This window comes from Onychostoma macrolepis, chromosome 06 (genome assembly GCF_012432095.1).
Source record: "Onychostoma macrolepis isolate SWU-2019 chromosome 06, ASM1243209v1, whole genome shotgun sequence".
Lineage (NCBI taxonomy): Eukaryota > Metazoa > Chordata > Actinopteri > Cypriniformes > Cyprinidae > Onychostoma > Onychostoma macrolepis.
The window spans coordinates 14,364,067-14,380,471 of NC_081160.1; the positions used below are offsets into that span (position 1 = coordinate 14,364,067).

The window sequence follows — 16,405 nt, forward strand, 5'->3', positions numbered from 1 at the left end:
TAGGAGTCCATTCAGCTTCAGGTCCTCTCTGGGTGGTGGGGCCCACTCAGTCTGTCCTGTTACGGTCACCATTGCTGAACTGTCTGCCTGTCCTTTTACAGCCATAAATGCTGTTAATAACCTCTCTGTGCTCTTCGTTCCAGTTCTGCCTGATCCACCGTGGTGGTCTCTTGCATTTTAAGCTCCGCTCAAGTGGTCATCAGCTCCGCCCTGGTGGGCTCCTGCCCTGCAGGCCTCACCTTGGTTCCATGATCTACCTTTGGACACAGGCCCTTTTCCACCACACGGAGTCCGCTCCTCCAGATCGTCTCAAATAACTCAGATAGTCACTATTGGGCATTGCCATGCACTCATTATTTTTGAGGGGGCACAAGTTGGGGTGGGGGATTGGGGTCGTCATGTGACACACAGCAGCCACAACAGCACTTATGTTTTTTAGTTTTTTTCCCTTTTTATTCGAAACATTCCCAAACGCATTAACTATATCATGAAATATCTTGATTCTCATGTTTATAGATTATGTTAGTTGATCTAGTGGGCGATGGTCAAAGTAAGCTAATAATGTAACCTATTAACTAGGCTATACATAAAAACCTGTCTGTTTACTTAATTAACAGATATGGGTGTCATGCCATAACATATTTTAATACAACTGACTTTATATTTCATGTGAATTTAACATTGAAGTTAATGTGAATAAAAACATTGTAAGTTAGGCTACTAGTCATAACACTTTCATTGTGCAGAAAGACAGCAAAGAACATTTAAATTATCAAATAACATTTTTACTGACAGTCTAGAGTTCAAGCACTCTCAAAAACTCCCATTAAAATCACTGAAGCTGTTTACACTATGAAATGAATATCTTACTCACATATTGGTACACACATTTGCACTTTGTTGTTTCTGATGAGAGAATTCGCCAGAAAGAGGTATTCAATCAGCGAGCAAGTGAAGGAAACACTGGCATTTTAGCGATGACTCATCTGAATGCCTCTGATTGGTCATTGCATTCATAAACTCAACAGAATCGTGTGTGATTGGTTATAATGCACAGTGCTGTAAAAACGCGTCTGTCTCTGGCTCAGCGCCAGCCAGCAAATGCAGATTTGAATTTAGCAGCTGATGATATGACACACTGAATGTTCTAATGTTTGTTCTGGAATTCATTTCCATCACCCTTTGCTCTGTCTATTAGTTCTCATTGTTTCCAGCTGTGTGCCATTAGTCTTATTAGTTCCTCTATATATACCATGTTCTGTTAGCTCTTGTTTGCGTCAGTATTTTTCTGCCTCATGTGTTGTGGATTACTTTTGCCTTTGCTTTCTGCCTGTTACCCTGTTTTGGATCTTTGTTTTTGGATTATTTTTTTGCAACATTACGTCAACAGGGACTAGGAGTAGGGTGCCTAGCTCAGAAGTTTTGGACCATGGCGGTGGGGCTGGAGCTTTGTGATACTGAGCTTAATAACTTCTTCAATGAATGCCTTGATAGCCCCTTGCCTCTGTGGGCGATGGAAGGACTTAAGACTCTAGATTATTTGTGTTTCATTGACTATCTCAGTTACCGCAGCCTAATAATACCATCAGGTCAGTCAGTGCCCATGGCAGACCCCGCACAGAAGGCAGAGTCTGCCACTGCATCTCTGGAGGACAGTGGGGCTTCACTGTCTCTGTCTCAGAAGCAAAGGTTGAGAAGGAGGAGGGCAGCAAAGTCGACTCCAGTGGTCTATGAGTTCATTCCAGAGCTCGCTCCCATTTACGAGTCCTCTCCAGAGTCTGCTCAGGTCTACGAGTTCACTCCTGAGCCTGCTCCAGTTTATGAATCCACTCCTGAGCTCACTCAAGTCTATGAGTTCATTCCAGAGCTCGCTTCAGTTTAGGAGTCCATTCAGCTTCAGGTCCTCTCTGGGTGGTGGGGCCCACTCTCAGTCTGTCCTGTTACGGTCAAGGAGACCATTGCTGAACTGTCTGCCTGTCCTTTTACAGCCATAAATGCTGTTAATAACCTCTCTGTGCTCTTCGTTCCAGTTCTGCCTGATCCACCGTGGTGGTCTCTTGCATTTTAAGCTCCGCTCAAGTGGTCATCATCTCCATTCTGGGGGTCATCAGCTCCGCCCTGGTGGGCTCCTGCCCTGCTGGCCTCACCTTGGTTCCATGATCTACCTTTGGACACAGGCCCTTTTCCACCACACGGGCCTGGCCCACCATCCCTCCCCATGATCCACCTCCCTCCTGGACTTCTTTGACACATGGTGGAGCGTCTGGAATCAGCTCTTTAAAGTGGGTGTCATGTCACAGCCATCTTCTGGAGTGCCCATATCAGCCACCAGAGGGCTGGGTTATAGTTTGTTTGTTCTGGACTTCATTTTCCATCACCCTTTGCTCTGTCTATTAGTTGTCATTGTTTCTAGCTGTGTGTCATTAGTCTTATTAGTTCCTCTATATATACCATGTTCTGTTAGCCCTTGTTTGTGTCAGTATTGTTTTCTGCCTCGTGTGTTCTGGTTTACTTTTTGCCTTTGCTTTCTGCCTGTTACCCTGTTTTGGATCTTTGTTTTTGGTTTATTAAAACTGCACTTGGATCTTCAATGTTTTCCACGAGTAATACCGTGACACCCACACAATTATTGTTTTCATGATCGATCGTTGCTGTCACCACAGAGTACTCGAGTCCTCGATCACTGTTGCACATCCCTAATTGGTACCATGTTTGATATCAAAATAACCCTTGTTTAGTCCACCATCCACTGGTGCATACCACCTCTCATAACATGCATTGTATGCTTGTTATATTAATCGGAGAATAAAGGAACATAATACTGCCTGCCCACTCTGATCATGCAAATGAGCTAGCTTTCACACAAAGAGTCGTAAACTTTCCCTCCGAAAGTTTAAGCTTCCATTGGCTCACTGACCCCTTGGAAGTGTGAAGTCATTGAAGTTAAAAGGCCTCATCATCTCTCTCTTTTCCTGCACTAACTGCTCTTACTCTTACTTCTTGGATATCCAGTCTGAGCCTGATCCGCGGGACCTCCCGTGCCATGTTGCAACTTTCCACCTGGGAGAAAGCTCTCCTGACCACAATTGAGTCAGAATAACATCTTTGGTGTTTGTCACTCTTCAACCCAGAAAAAAAATGTAATTGCAATTCCAACACTATGGAACCTTCAAACCATCAAGACTTTCATCCAAGAATGGATGGCCAAGGCAATGCAAGTATTGTACATTTAACTAAACGAAACAGAAGTTTAGTATAAGCTATAGACCCCATTGTAAAATGGCACTGATAGTTCTGTGTAGATGGTTATTGACTCTTTTCAGAGCTTCATTCCCTGTTTCTCTAACAGTTTTCTTCATTCACTCTCACTCTTTGTGGACATGAAAGATCCCTATGCCGTAGATACAATGACGAGGAGATCAAGAGGTGAGTTAGGTGCCGCTTCGCACAAAGAGACACTGCATTCGGCTCCAAAGAACAGAACGAGTGAGCAAAACCCATGCTGGCCTATTTATACCCGGATGTCTTGGCCATCTATGCAAATTTTGCTCACCAATTTCATTGGCCTTTTCTCAATGATGTCAGAGGTATCTGGGCTCCCAAATGCAGCCCCTAGTGTTGAACTTTGACACAAAGTCAAATATATATAGCACATAGATTTAAAACTGTCTGGCTGCAGCAAGCTTCCATGATGACATAACACGTCATTGGAATTAATGTCACAGTAACAGGGATATTTTTACAGTCATATTCTGGGCTGGATACTCAGGATACTCATCTGGCTGTGCCGGATGAGCAGTGGATGGGAAAATAGGGAAGGCCCCAAGCTTTTATCAGTCCATGAAAGAGACAGAGGAGAACTCTGCCATACCTTTCAGCATTGCCATCAAGCCTGATTCGCACATACACACAACACAATCTCCTGCAGCCTGTTATCCAAGCACATTCCTCTTGCATGAATGAACATCCTGTAAACACACATGTGCACGCACACATGCATGCTTGTGTTTTTCTTTCTTTTTCAGGAAAGCAGATGGACACAGACACGTGTGCAAAAGCATCCATGCAAAAAAACAGAGATGTAGATAAATCCACAAATAGCACAGCATCAGTGTAAATAAAGGGCGCATGCCTTACGGCCCCAAACACTCTGACCTACAAGCATGACTCAAACATGCACATTTTGTTATATAAGAATGTACTGTTTAATCACCAGACTCGCCAGCTCTGATGGCAGTGCCACAGGGCAGCAATTCTTATTGAAGCAGTGTGATATCATGGTAGAACCAATAAAGAATGTGATGGGGTGATTCAGTAAACAGGACTTTGTGTGGACAGGAAATGTGGATAAAGACTAGGAATTTCTTCAAAATGCAACATATTCTTTAAAGTCACAGTCTTTTTTCCTAGAACACGGTCTGTGTGTCACTTCTTCTCTTGACCCATTTTGACAACCTTCTTTTGGCCACCAAATGCCAACTCACTGATGCCCTACCACTAATGAATGGTGAGGCTTGTGATTTGTGCAAACTGATTTCCTCTGTCTGATGGCTGCCAAATGTTCCACATTTCCAAATGTCTAATAATAAAACACTTGGCCTGATGGTCACCAAATGTAAAAAGAGAGGCATATGTATTCTATGATGAGCGGGAGGATGTTTCTCCCTCTGTATGATGTATTCTCCCTTAACCTGTGTTAAATGGGCCCTGACAATCCTGCACAGGTAAAAAAAATAATAATAATAAGAAGAAGAAGAAGAAAAATTAATATGTGAGGGGAAAAAAAATATGGAGTGATCATGGCCTAGAGAAAAACATATGGAGGTAAAATTCCCATGTTTTCCATCTTGCATGAAAAAGTCAGCTGTTAAAGATTCTTTGACTTTAGGCAATAATCATGACTATAACCTCGAAAGAGTTCTGAACTATCAAATGACACTTCATTTAATTGCAGTGATTCTGACATATTTATTTACATATGTCATCAAGTAATTTACAATTTGTAGTATACAAAATGAAGCTGCAGTAAGTTTAAGGTTCAAGGCTAGCATTTAATTAGCATTTATTTAATCAACAGTTAATTAGCATTAGGTATATTAATAAATGATTAATACAGATTAATAAATGCTGTAACAATTATTATTCATTGTTAATTCATGATACCTAATGTTTTAAAACATTACCAAACTGAAATTAATTCAATCAAGGTGAATGGGTTTCCAAATTCAGTTACCTAAACAAACAGATTGACTGAATGCAGACCAGCCAGAATTGCAGTTATGTTGTTAGTAAATATAATGCAGTTTGTGAAATCTGTCTTTCTTTGAGCATATACCTAGTCAAATTTCAAATGTCTAAATCTACTGCAGAAGCAGGACTGAGATAAACTCCTCTCATGTGGAGTTTGGCCACAGACTCCACAGACTTGGCCACAGTTTTTGGCAGAGCACACAACTCTAAATATGAAAGCACTAAGCATGACCTTGAGAGTTACGTAACTATTAATTAGAATGACAATCCAGTCAAAATGTAGTCTTTAAGCATTCGGTCTTAGCACATTCCCTGCAGTTCTGAACTAAGGGTTTATGCTTAAAGGTACACTTGGTCATAAATTAATATAATTATTTAAGATCGTATTATACATGTGAAACAAGTGCATTCATGTGAGATGCAGACTCCGGTCATATCAATAGCCTGATGAAAACATTCTGTATTTTAAATGGAGCAGGTCGCTAAATACTTCTCATTTATCTCAGTAACCCAAATTACTAATTAATTATTTTAATTAGTAATGTGAGTTATTTTCTAAATTAATAATTTATGATAATCAGGGCATATATGTCATCAATGAAAACTACCAAAGGGCATTGTTATATGTTCTGCTTAAACATCTACGACATAGATGTGTGTATACACACACACACACACACACACACACATATATACATACACATACATACATACATGTGTGTGTGTGTGTGTGTGTGTGTGTGCTGGAAAACATCAAACTAATCTGGCAGCCCTGGTGCCATTTTGCCTGGAGCCTTAATTTGTTTCTGACCTGTACTCTTCCATAAAATGTTCTTTACATTGGCTCTAATTAAATTAACACACAACTCTTTTTTATTATTATTTGTGATAATAAACATATGAGAGATCATGAAAGAGTGGCTCCATCAAATAAATGGGTTTCAGGATCAGTGCTTTGACAAGTAATTTGTGGGTTTGGCTAAATGTTCATGCCTATGACTTACCATCAGCAAAAACAATAACAACATGGCCTGTTTTTCCCCATTTGTTCAAAAGCTTTTCAGTCATGACATCACGCATTAGCTGCACACTTCATATGAGCTATTTATATACAGCCTATGGCCCAGCATCGTATGATGTCATAGCAAGAGAGTGGATGAAAAAATAATTTCAACATGAGTTCAAATAAATACAAGTATTCATTAATAAAGAATTCTTTTCATTAAGTCTGGACTGCATAACCATATAGAAAAAAATACATTCCAGGAAAACTAGCTCATGGCTAGTTATGAATCACTTCCTGTTAGAATGTTAATTCCGGTCTTGCAAAGGAGTAAATGAAGTTCCTCAGTCTCAGATGTGATGACAAGCAAAGCAACTGCTTGATAAAACATAAAGACTGCATGTGTAGGAGATTTTTATCAATATAAAGGAATGCTGAATATTCTTCTGCTGACAGAAGAGCACCTAACGTATTCTTATTAACAAAATCCATTGCTGTTATGTAAACCATAACATTATGCTTTTGATTATTTAGCTACTTATGAATATAATTCATAGGAGGAACTGAACTTCTGTAGCTGCTTTTGACAGCAGGAAATTATTCTGTGAAAATCTCCAGGTTAAACATTTTGTCACATATCACTCTGTTTTATAGCTTTACAGATTAGTAAAATGTGATTTGCATAAATTCCAGGACTAAAAAATTGCTTAAGAATATCTCTGATTTCATGACCCAAATTCAGTTCTTTCTACAAAAGAAAGTTGTTCCTGAAACAACCATAACTATTAAAGCACTAAGCATGACCTTGAGAGTTACGTAACTATTAATTAGAATGACAATCCAGTCAAAATGTAGTCTTTAAGCATTCGGTCTTAGCACATTCCTGCAGTTCTGAACTAAGGGTTTATGCTTAAAGGTACACTTGGTCATAAATTAATATAATTATTTAAGATCGTATTATACATGTGAAACAAGTGCATTCATGTGAGATGCAGACTCGGTCATATCAATAGCCTGATGAAAACATTCTGTATTTTAAATGGAGCAGGTCGCTAAATACTTCTCATTTATCTCAGTAACCCAAATTACTAATTAATTATTTTAATTAGTAATGTGAGTTATTTTCTAAATTAATAATTTATGATAATCAGGGCATATATGTCATCAATGAAAACTACCAAAGGGCATTGTTATATGTTCTGCTTAAACATCTCGACATAGATGTGTGTATACACACACACACACACACACACACACATATATACATACACATACATACATACATACATGTGTGTGTGTGTGTGTGTGTGTGTGCTGGAAAACATCAAACTAATCTGGCAGCCCTGGTGCCATTTTGCCTGGAGCCTTAATTTGTTTCTGACCTGTACTCTTCCATAAAATGTTCTTTACATTGGCTCTAATTAAATTAACACACAACTCTTTTTTTATTATTATTTGTGATAATAAACATATGAGAGATCATGAAAGAGTGGCTCCATCAAATAAATGGGTTTCAGGATCAGTGCTTTGACAAGTAATTTGTGGGTTTGGCTAAATGTTCATGCCTATGACTTACCATCAGCAAAAAACAATAACAACATGGCCTGTTTTTCCCCATTTGTTCAAAAGCTTTTTCAGTCATGACATCACGCATTAGCTGCACACTTCATATGAGCTATTTATATACAGCCTATGGCCCAGCATCGTATGATGTCATAGCAAGAGAGAGTGGATGAAAAAAATAATTTCAACATGAGTTCAAATAAATACAAGTATTCATTAATAAAGAATTCTTTTCATTAAGTCTGGACTGCATAACCATATAGAAAAAAATACATTCCAGGAAAACTAGCTCATGGCTAGTTATGAATCACTTCCTGTTAGAATGTTAATTCCGGTCTTGCAAAGGAGTAAATGAAGTTCCTCAGTCTCAGATGTGATGACAAGCAAAGCAACTGCTTGATAAAACATAAAGACTGCATGTGTAGGAGATTTTTATCAATATAAAGGAATGCTGAATATTCTTCTGCTGACAGAAGAGCACCTAACGTATTCTTATTAACAAAATCCATTGCTGTTATGTAAACCATAACATTATGCTTTTGATTATTTAGCTACTTATGAATATAATTCATAGGAGGAACTGAACTTCTGTAGCTGCTTTTGACAGCAGGAAATTATTCTGTGAAAATCTCCAGGTTAAACATTTTGTCACATATCACTCTGTTTTATAGCTTTACAGATTAGTAAAATGTGATTTGCATAAATTCCAGGACTAAAAAATTGCTTAAGAATATCTCTGATTTCATGACCCAAATTCAGTTCTTTCTACAAAAGAAAGTTGTTCCTGAAACAACCATAACTATTAAGACCACTGCATCTCCTTCTGGCAATTTTAACAATATAAAATGTGACCCTGGACCACAAAACCAGTCTTAAGTCGCTGGGGTATATTTGTAGCAATAGCCAAAAATACATTGTATGGGTCAAAATTTATGCCAAAAATCATTAGGATATTAAGTAAAGATCAGGTTCCACGAAGATATTTTGTAAATTTCTTACCGTAAATGTATCAAAACTTCATTTTTGATTGCTAAGAACTTCATTTGGACAACTTTAAAGGTGATTTTCACAATATTTAGATTTTTTTGCACCCTCAGATTCCAAATATTGCCAAATATTGTCCGATCCTAACAAACCATACATCAATCAGCTTTCAGATGATGTATAAATCTAAATTTCGAAAAATTGACACTTAAGACTGGTTTTGTCCCAGGGTCACAAATATGTACTCAGGAGGACTGAGTGACTTAATGTCTATATATATTAGCCGATCACTAGTCGGAGAGATAGCTCAAGCCTGACAGTCCATTTATGTATTTAACAATAACTGCCATTGACATAGTTTTGCAAGCAGGACCAGAATATCCAGCTTTTTAATTATGATATAGGCTATAACATGCATAGAGCCCTTTTAGTTTTATCACTAAAAGCAAGAACAGACAGTAAACTGAAATGGGCTGCTTTCATAAAATAAAATGAAATATTTCTTTCATATCTTGCTTTCATATTCAGAGAAACACATGTATGTATGAGGAATTGTAAAGTCCTTTTATATATATATATATATATATATATATATATATATATATATATATAGGCCTATATGGTCAACATTGGTTCAACGTGATCCGACAGATGTGGCTCTATTTTCACCTACCATTTAAGTGACTTCTGCATTTAGGAATAGAGGTTAGCTGGCCTCATGCTTGAGTATATTAATAGAGCTCTCAGATTATAAGAAATCCCCAGGATAAAGTGAAGGAAGAGAGATAGAGATACTTTATAATACAAGCTCGAAAGAAAGAAAGAAAGAAAGAAAGAAAGAAAGAAAGAAAGAAAGAAAAAGACATATAAATTCCAATTTAAATGGTCCAATTTTTCACCATCACCCAAAAAAACACGACGTAAATATTTTAAAACTCATACATAGATACTTATACGCCACTACTAATAATGAAAGTCTTACCTTGATGCGAAGTAGTTTTCTTCATCTTTAATAAATATCCACTTTAATGACACACAATACAGATGTTTTATTCAACGTAAATCAGAATTTTTTTGTTTTGTTTACAATTTAGACGACGAATGACTTGGCGTCCAGTTATCGGTTCACGTGTAATCCGCGCGCTGATCTTGTTGTTCAGGTTTGTAGAGCGCCAGCGTGCATCTTCCACTTGTCAAAGAGAGCGTGACGCGTGATAAGACTATACATAGGGCGCGCGCATAGACTCACATCTGCCAGGAGCGCGCTTTTTTACACATAGTCTACTGCAAGACGACTTTGGTGGCTCGCTAGCAATTCCCTTTTTGTTTTTGTTTCAAGGGTTTTTATCAATTGACTTAATTCACTTAATGAATAAAATTAAATAAAATCAGTGTTTTGGAGCAATAAAGTTCATAAGGCAGCAAAATTAGACTCCAGATACGGGGCTTGAATAATAAAGTACAAAAGAGAACAACAGAGAGGGCAGCTATTGATGCAACAATGGAGGATCAAGACTTTTTGTTTTACAGACTTATAATTTACAGACCAATGGACCCCCTCGCTCACACTATCAACCAACTCCTGCCTTGTGAGAAGTTGCACCTACACGTATTACATCGGAAGATGTCGCAATTGTAAAGTATATTAACATTTGTTTGATCAGTCGACAGCCATCATTTCATCAGTGATAATGCGACCAAGCCTTCGTTAAAGGGCAGATTTAACAACCTGTTTGCACTTATCCCTTCAGCCAGTCGCTACAGATCTCTGTGCACTAGAACATCTAGGCATAAAAACAGTTTTTTCCCCCATGCCATCTCCAGTTTAAATAGCTAACACATGGATCATTACCTGTGTTCTGTAATTCATTCTGTAATTCATTCTCCATCTTTAATTATTGCCTCTTTCTAAAGTATTATGTAAATACATATACATATCTGTTAATTTATACAGCTGTATATAAAGTAAATAATGCACAAATCTGTACATAAATCTACTGTTCCAGATTCATATACATTATTATTATTATTATTATCTATTGTTAAGTCTTACTATTTAAATGTTTTTTTCTGTTCTCATGTCAGATGTGTATGTATGAACCAGGAGCACCTTAAAAAAACCACAACAAATTCCTTGTGTGTTTGCACACACCTGGCGAATAAAGCTAATTCTGATTCTGATTCTGAGATGGCAGAGGGCAAATATCAGAGAAAACCGTGCAATATTTGTAAAGTTTTTAGTAATACTGAAAACCTTGAGCTGTTTCAGATTAGGATTTGAGCTGTTTAATTAGGATTTGAGATAAACACTGCAGGATAGTGGCCCTCCAGAAGAATAATAATGTGTTTGATCTAATTGGGGCAATTTTTCTAATTATTTAAAATATTAAGTAGCTTAAAAGCCACATGAAGCTTGTTATGTATTACTAAAGGATAGATGATCGGCAGGTACCGCTGTATCCACTGGTAAGCGAAAATGGAGCTTTGTGCTCGTGTATCCTACCTCTCTCATTCGGCACAAATCCAGATATTCCGTAATATTTCCATATGTGCGATGTAACGCATCTGAATGCGAAACTATTATTTATTATGTAAATGATAGGCTTTGTAGGGTAGACTGAGTACAGTAGAGACACTTTCTTCATCACTACACAAAAACTAGATGCTGAAATGAAGTGATTTTTCACATATTTCTTTTGCTTGTGTACTAAAATATCATAAAATGATAATAGCCATAAGTAGTTCATATTTTCCACAATTAGCTCATACACATGAGGTGCATTTTTGTCTCAACTGTACCTTATGGTGTACAGTTGAAACAGTAGCATGGTACAGTTGAGACACCCATTCTTAATGCTCTAAAGCTGGCTAACCATTTATAGCAAATGTAATAAATTACAAAATTACAGTTTTAAATAATTACAGTTTAAAAATGAATTCATTTATTTGATTTATTTAATTCAGATTCAGTTAAACAAAACAGGAACAAATATTTAACACTACAAAAATATATGGCAAACAGTACAAATGTAAACATAACATACCCGTATATTATTTAACCCTACCTCTAAACCTACGCATCACTCGAATCTTTCTGCATTTTTACATTTTCAATCATTCTGTATGATTTATAAGCTTGTTTCATCATGGGGACCTAAAAAAATATTCCCATAAGGTGAATTTACTGGTATTACTATACTTGTGGGGAAATTTGGTCCCCATAATGTAGGTAATACCAGTACACAAACAAACACCGCCTCTGTATGCATTTTATTTTCTATGATTGGACTGTTACTGTATACAGTACATAGCAACCTATAAAGGGTGTCTCAACTGTACCCACTTTACCACCTTGTATATTTCTTAAAATGCTATGTAATCCTTTTAACATTCATGTTAGAAAATATGTCCAATAATAATAGACAGTTGAAATATCACAAATATAATTATTTAACAGAATTTGCCTAGCATATGTGTCAATGTGACTTTTATCCTATTATCATAACACTGTACAACTAAACAGCATGTGAAGCAATAGGAGACCAGTCCGGGTACGGTTGATACACTGTGTCTCAACCGTACCCCACTGACATGCTCGCACATTTCTCTAGATTATGAAAAGACCTTGCATGGTACAATGTCATAAAATATGTCTACTTTAGAGCACAGAGTAACGTTTGCAATTATATATGTTAAGTTTAACAATCATAAAAGAATAAGAAGCTATTCATTGTGGAAGGGACATGGTGAAATTAAAATCTCACCTTGGAAAAATTTTGCCGATATTTTCAGAGTGGAAAGACTCTGAAATTTCAAATTTCACACGATCAGAGAACACTAATACACATATGTGGAGCAAAAATCATGGCTCGGGTTTCATGTGTACGCAAGTTATTTAAGGTGTTTCAACTGTACACATGTCTCAAATGTACTCAGTCTACCCTACCTTAGTCGCGTTCCAACGGTGACACAGAGGTAGGCGCTCTGATGTTTGGTTCACTGTATTTTATTTTTATAAAGTACTAACTGTGCTGTCAAGTTAGCAATGCTGGAACTGATGTGTTTTGTGTGTGTCAGGAGTCCGGGTCCTGCGTTTCTCCCTCTCACCACCAGAGGTCACTGTCTCCTGGATTCTATTCCCCAAACTCCACTCACCTCATTATTGATTAATTTGCCCCAGCTGTTTTCCTGATTGCCGTCCCTATTTAGGCTTCCTGTGTTTTCTGTTCTCGTTTGTCTCACTTTTGTGCCAGGTATACCTGTGACTTATGTCTGCCCTGTGCCTTGTGTATGTCTTGTTTTCAGTGGTTGTGTTTACTCTGGCTTTTTCCCCTTCGGGGTGGTTTCATTTGTGTTTTGGTTTATTTTGTAATTTGTAAATAAAGAAAATTCCTTTTGCCAGCATTTGAGTCTTCGTCTCTCCCGTCCCGTGACAGTGTGTGTGTGTGTGTGTGTGTGTGTGTGTGTGTGTGCTCCGGTGCAATCACTTCAACCGTTTCCTTATACCAGCAAAATCAACTTTAAACACTTATTGTCTTATTAATAATGGATCACTGTATAAAGGTCTGCTTTTATTTGTGTACACTCACAATGAAAACAAAAAAGCAAACGAATAGGATGTGGCTTTCTGCCATTTGAGTTTCCTTTCTGTGAACAAATTAAGCATGTCACAAAATGAACTGAAACTCAGCATATATAGGCTGTTATGTGTCGCACTGTTTTTTTCCCCTTGTTTATCTGTAAACTAAATCAAATATATTTCAATAATTTATTCCTTGTATGTATAATGTACTGCAGATTTTATATAACATAATGTAATAATATTTAGTATTTTCACATCTAGGTGGAAAAAATAGTAATTTGTACTACTGTCTGTTCAAAATAAATTAAAAGAAACCGAGCATAGAGATTTGTTTTTCTCCCCCTGTTGTACCGAAATCATTTCGAACCGTCACCAAGGTACGTACCAAACCGTGACATCTGTGTACCGTGCCACCCCTAGTCTATAATTTTAATGGTAGATTTATTTGAACAGTGAGAGACAGAATAACAATAAAAAAATCCAGAAAAACACATTTAAAAAAAAGTTATGAGTTGATTTGCATTTTAATGAGTCAAATAAGTATTTGACCCCTTCGCAAAACATGTCTTAGTACTTGGTGGCAAAATCCTTGTTGGCAATCACAGAGGTCAGACGTTTCTTGCCACCAGGTTTGCACACATCTCAGGAGGGATTTTGTCCCACTCCTCTTTGCAGATCCTCTCCAAGTCATTAAGGTTTCGAGGCTGATGTTTGGCAACTCGATCCTTCAGCTCCCTCCACAGAGTTTCAATGGGATTACGGTTCTTCTTGGGTCACTCCTTTGTTGCCTTGGCAGTGTGTTTTGGGTCATTGTCATGCTGGAATTTTCAATGCCCTGGCCCTGACAGTACATGGCCCCGTCCATCGTCCCTTTGATGCGGTGCAGTTGTCCTGTCCCCTTAGCAGAAAAACACCCCCAAAGCATAATGTTTCCACCTCCATGTTTGACGTTGGGGATGGTGTTCTTGGGGTCATAGGCAGCATTCCTCCTCCTCCAAACACGGCAAGTAGAGTTGATGCCAAAGAGCTGAATTTTGGTCTTATCTGACCACAACACTTTTACCCAGTTCTCCTCTGAATCTCTGGCAAACTTCAGACGGGCCTGTACATGTGCTTTCTTTAGCAGGGGGACCTTGTGGGCGCTGCAGGATTTCAGTCCTTCACGGCGTAGTGTGTTACCAATTGATTTCTTGGTGATTATGGTCCCAGCTGCCTTGAGATCACTGACAAGATCCTCCCGTGTTGTTCTGGGCTGATTCCTCACCGTTCTCATGATCGTTGAAACTCCACGAGGTGAGGTCTTGCATGGAGCCACAGACCGAGGGAGATTGACAGTTATTTTGTGTTTCTTTCATTTGAGAATAATCGCACCAACTGTTGTCACCTTCTCACCAAGCTGCTTGGCAATGGTCTTGTAGCCCATTCCAGCCTTGTGTAGGTCTACAATCTTGTCCCTGACATCCTTGGACAGCTCTTTGTTGGCCATGGTGGAGAGTTTGTAATCTGATTGATTGATTGCTTCTGTGGACAGGTTGTCTTTAATACAGGTAACAAGCTTTAAGAGAGTGCTCCTAATCTCAGCTCCTTACCTGTATAAAAGACACCTGGGAGCCAGAAATCTTGCTGATTGATAGGGGATCAAATACTTATTTGACTCATTAAAATGCAAATCAATTTATAATTCTTTTGAAATGCGTTTTTCTGGATTTTTTTGTTGTTATTTTGTCTCTCACTGTTCAAATAAACCTACCATTAAAATTATAGACTGATCATTTCTTTGTCGGTGGGCAAACTCAGCAGGGGATCAAATAATTTTTTCCCCACTGTATATATAGAAGACTACCAAATTCATTCAGTCTTTATCTAGTCTTACAGTTTATTTACTGTTTAATTACAGATAAATTTTCAATGAAGATTGTTTTTTAAATTGTTGTTGTTGTTGTTAGGCACAAAGAAAAACCTACAGGAAAAAATTAAATAAATAAATAAAATGTTGCCATAAATTACATTAATTCTTTCAACAATACATTGTATTTATACACACTCATGCAAGCTTTCAAATACAAACATATATTCTACAGAGGAAAAGGTTGACCATTTCCTCTATTTGTTCTCAAAGACTTGTTTGTGCAGTCTGAGTATATATGTGATATGTGAGTCTTTTCATTTCTGTGACCTCTGCTACTATTTGAAATGACTCTTCTCTCATAAGCAGATCTTCTTTATACCATTTCCGTGTTACCACCTTTTTGCTTGTTACTTATAATATCTTAGATATCTGTCCTCCCTTTTAACCTCATCAGATCAAAAATACTTTAACCTGTGGACTTCAAAAACAACCTGCGGCAACAGTGTAAAAGTAGCCCGATTCTATGGTAAAACCGCAGACTGGCAACCCTGTCTTGTTCATACCTTTCTTGTATGTCTGTATAATAACTTGTAAAAGTTGATTAATCTGAACATTGTAATTTATTTCCTTCAAATAATATTGGTGTAAATGTAGGTATCTAAATACGGCTTGGTTTACAAGACCAAACTTTTATAGTTTGTAAGCTTTCCATACTGCCATCATTTATAATGATCCATATATAACAATCCTATGATCAATCATCCCTGGTTTAAAATCTTCATGCCACGGCTGCTACACCAGAGTTTAACTCCTTGGTTTGAGAGATGAGTAGATCAAGTCCAGTGGTCCCGACTCCAAGTCCATTAAAGGTTTATGGACTAAGTCACGGCCACACTGCAAAAAAATGCTTTTCTTACTTCGATTTTTTGTCTTGTTTCCAGACAAAATATCTAAAAATTCTTAAATCAAGAAGGATTTTCTAGACAAGTAAAAAATTATTGTCAAAATTAAGTGAGTTTTTGCTTGAAACAAGCACAATAATCTGCCAATGGGGTAAGCAAAATAATCTTAGCTTGTTCTAAGCAAAAACTCGTGTAGAAAATCCTTGATTTAAGAATTTTTCGATATTTTGGCTGAAAACAAGACAAAAAATCGAAGTAAGAAAAGCATTTTT

At 37.5% G+C, this 16,405-nt stretch overlaps 1 protein-coding gene across 1 annotated transcript in view; it reads right to left on the minus strand.

Annotated features, from left to right (window-relative positions):
• Positions 1-9,973, minus strand: part of septin9b (septin 9b) — a 73,265-nt gene extending 63,292 nt beyond the window's left edge. The window contains exon 1 of the mRNA XM_058778658.1: positions 9,783-9,973. Within this exon, the coding sequence (XP_058634641.1) occupies positions 9,783-9,807 (25 nt within the window). The 5' untranslated portion in view covers positions 9,808-9,973. The remainder of the gene's footprint in view (positions 1-9,782) is intronic.
• Between the last annotated feature and the right edge of the window lie 6,432 nt (positions 9,974-16,405).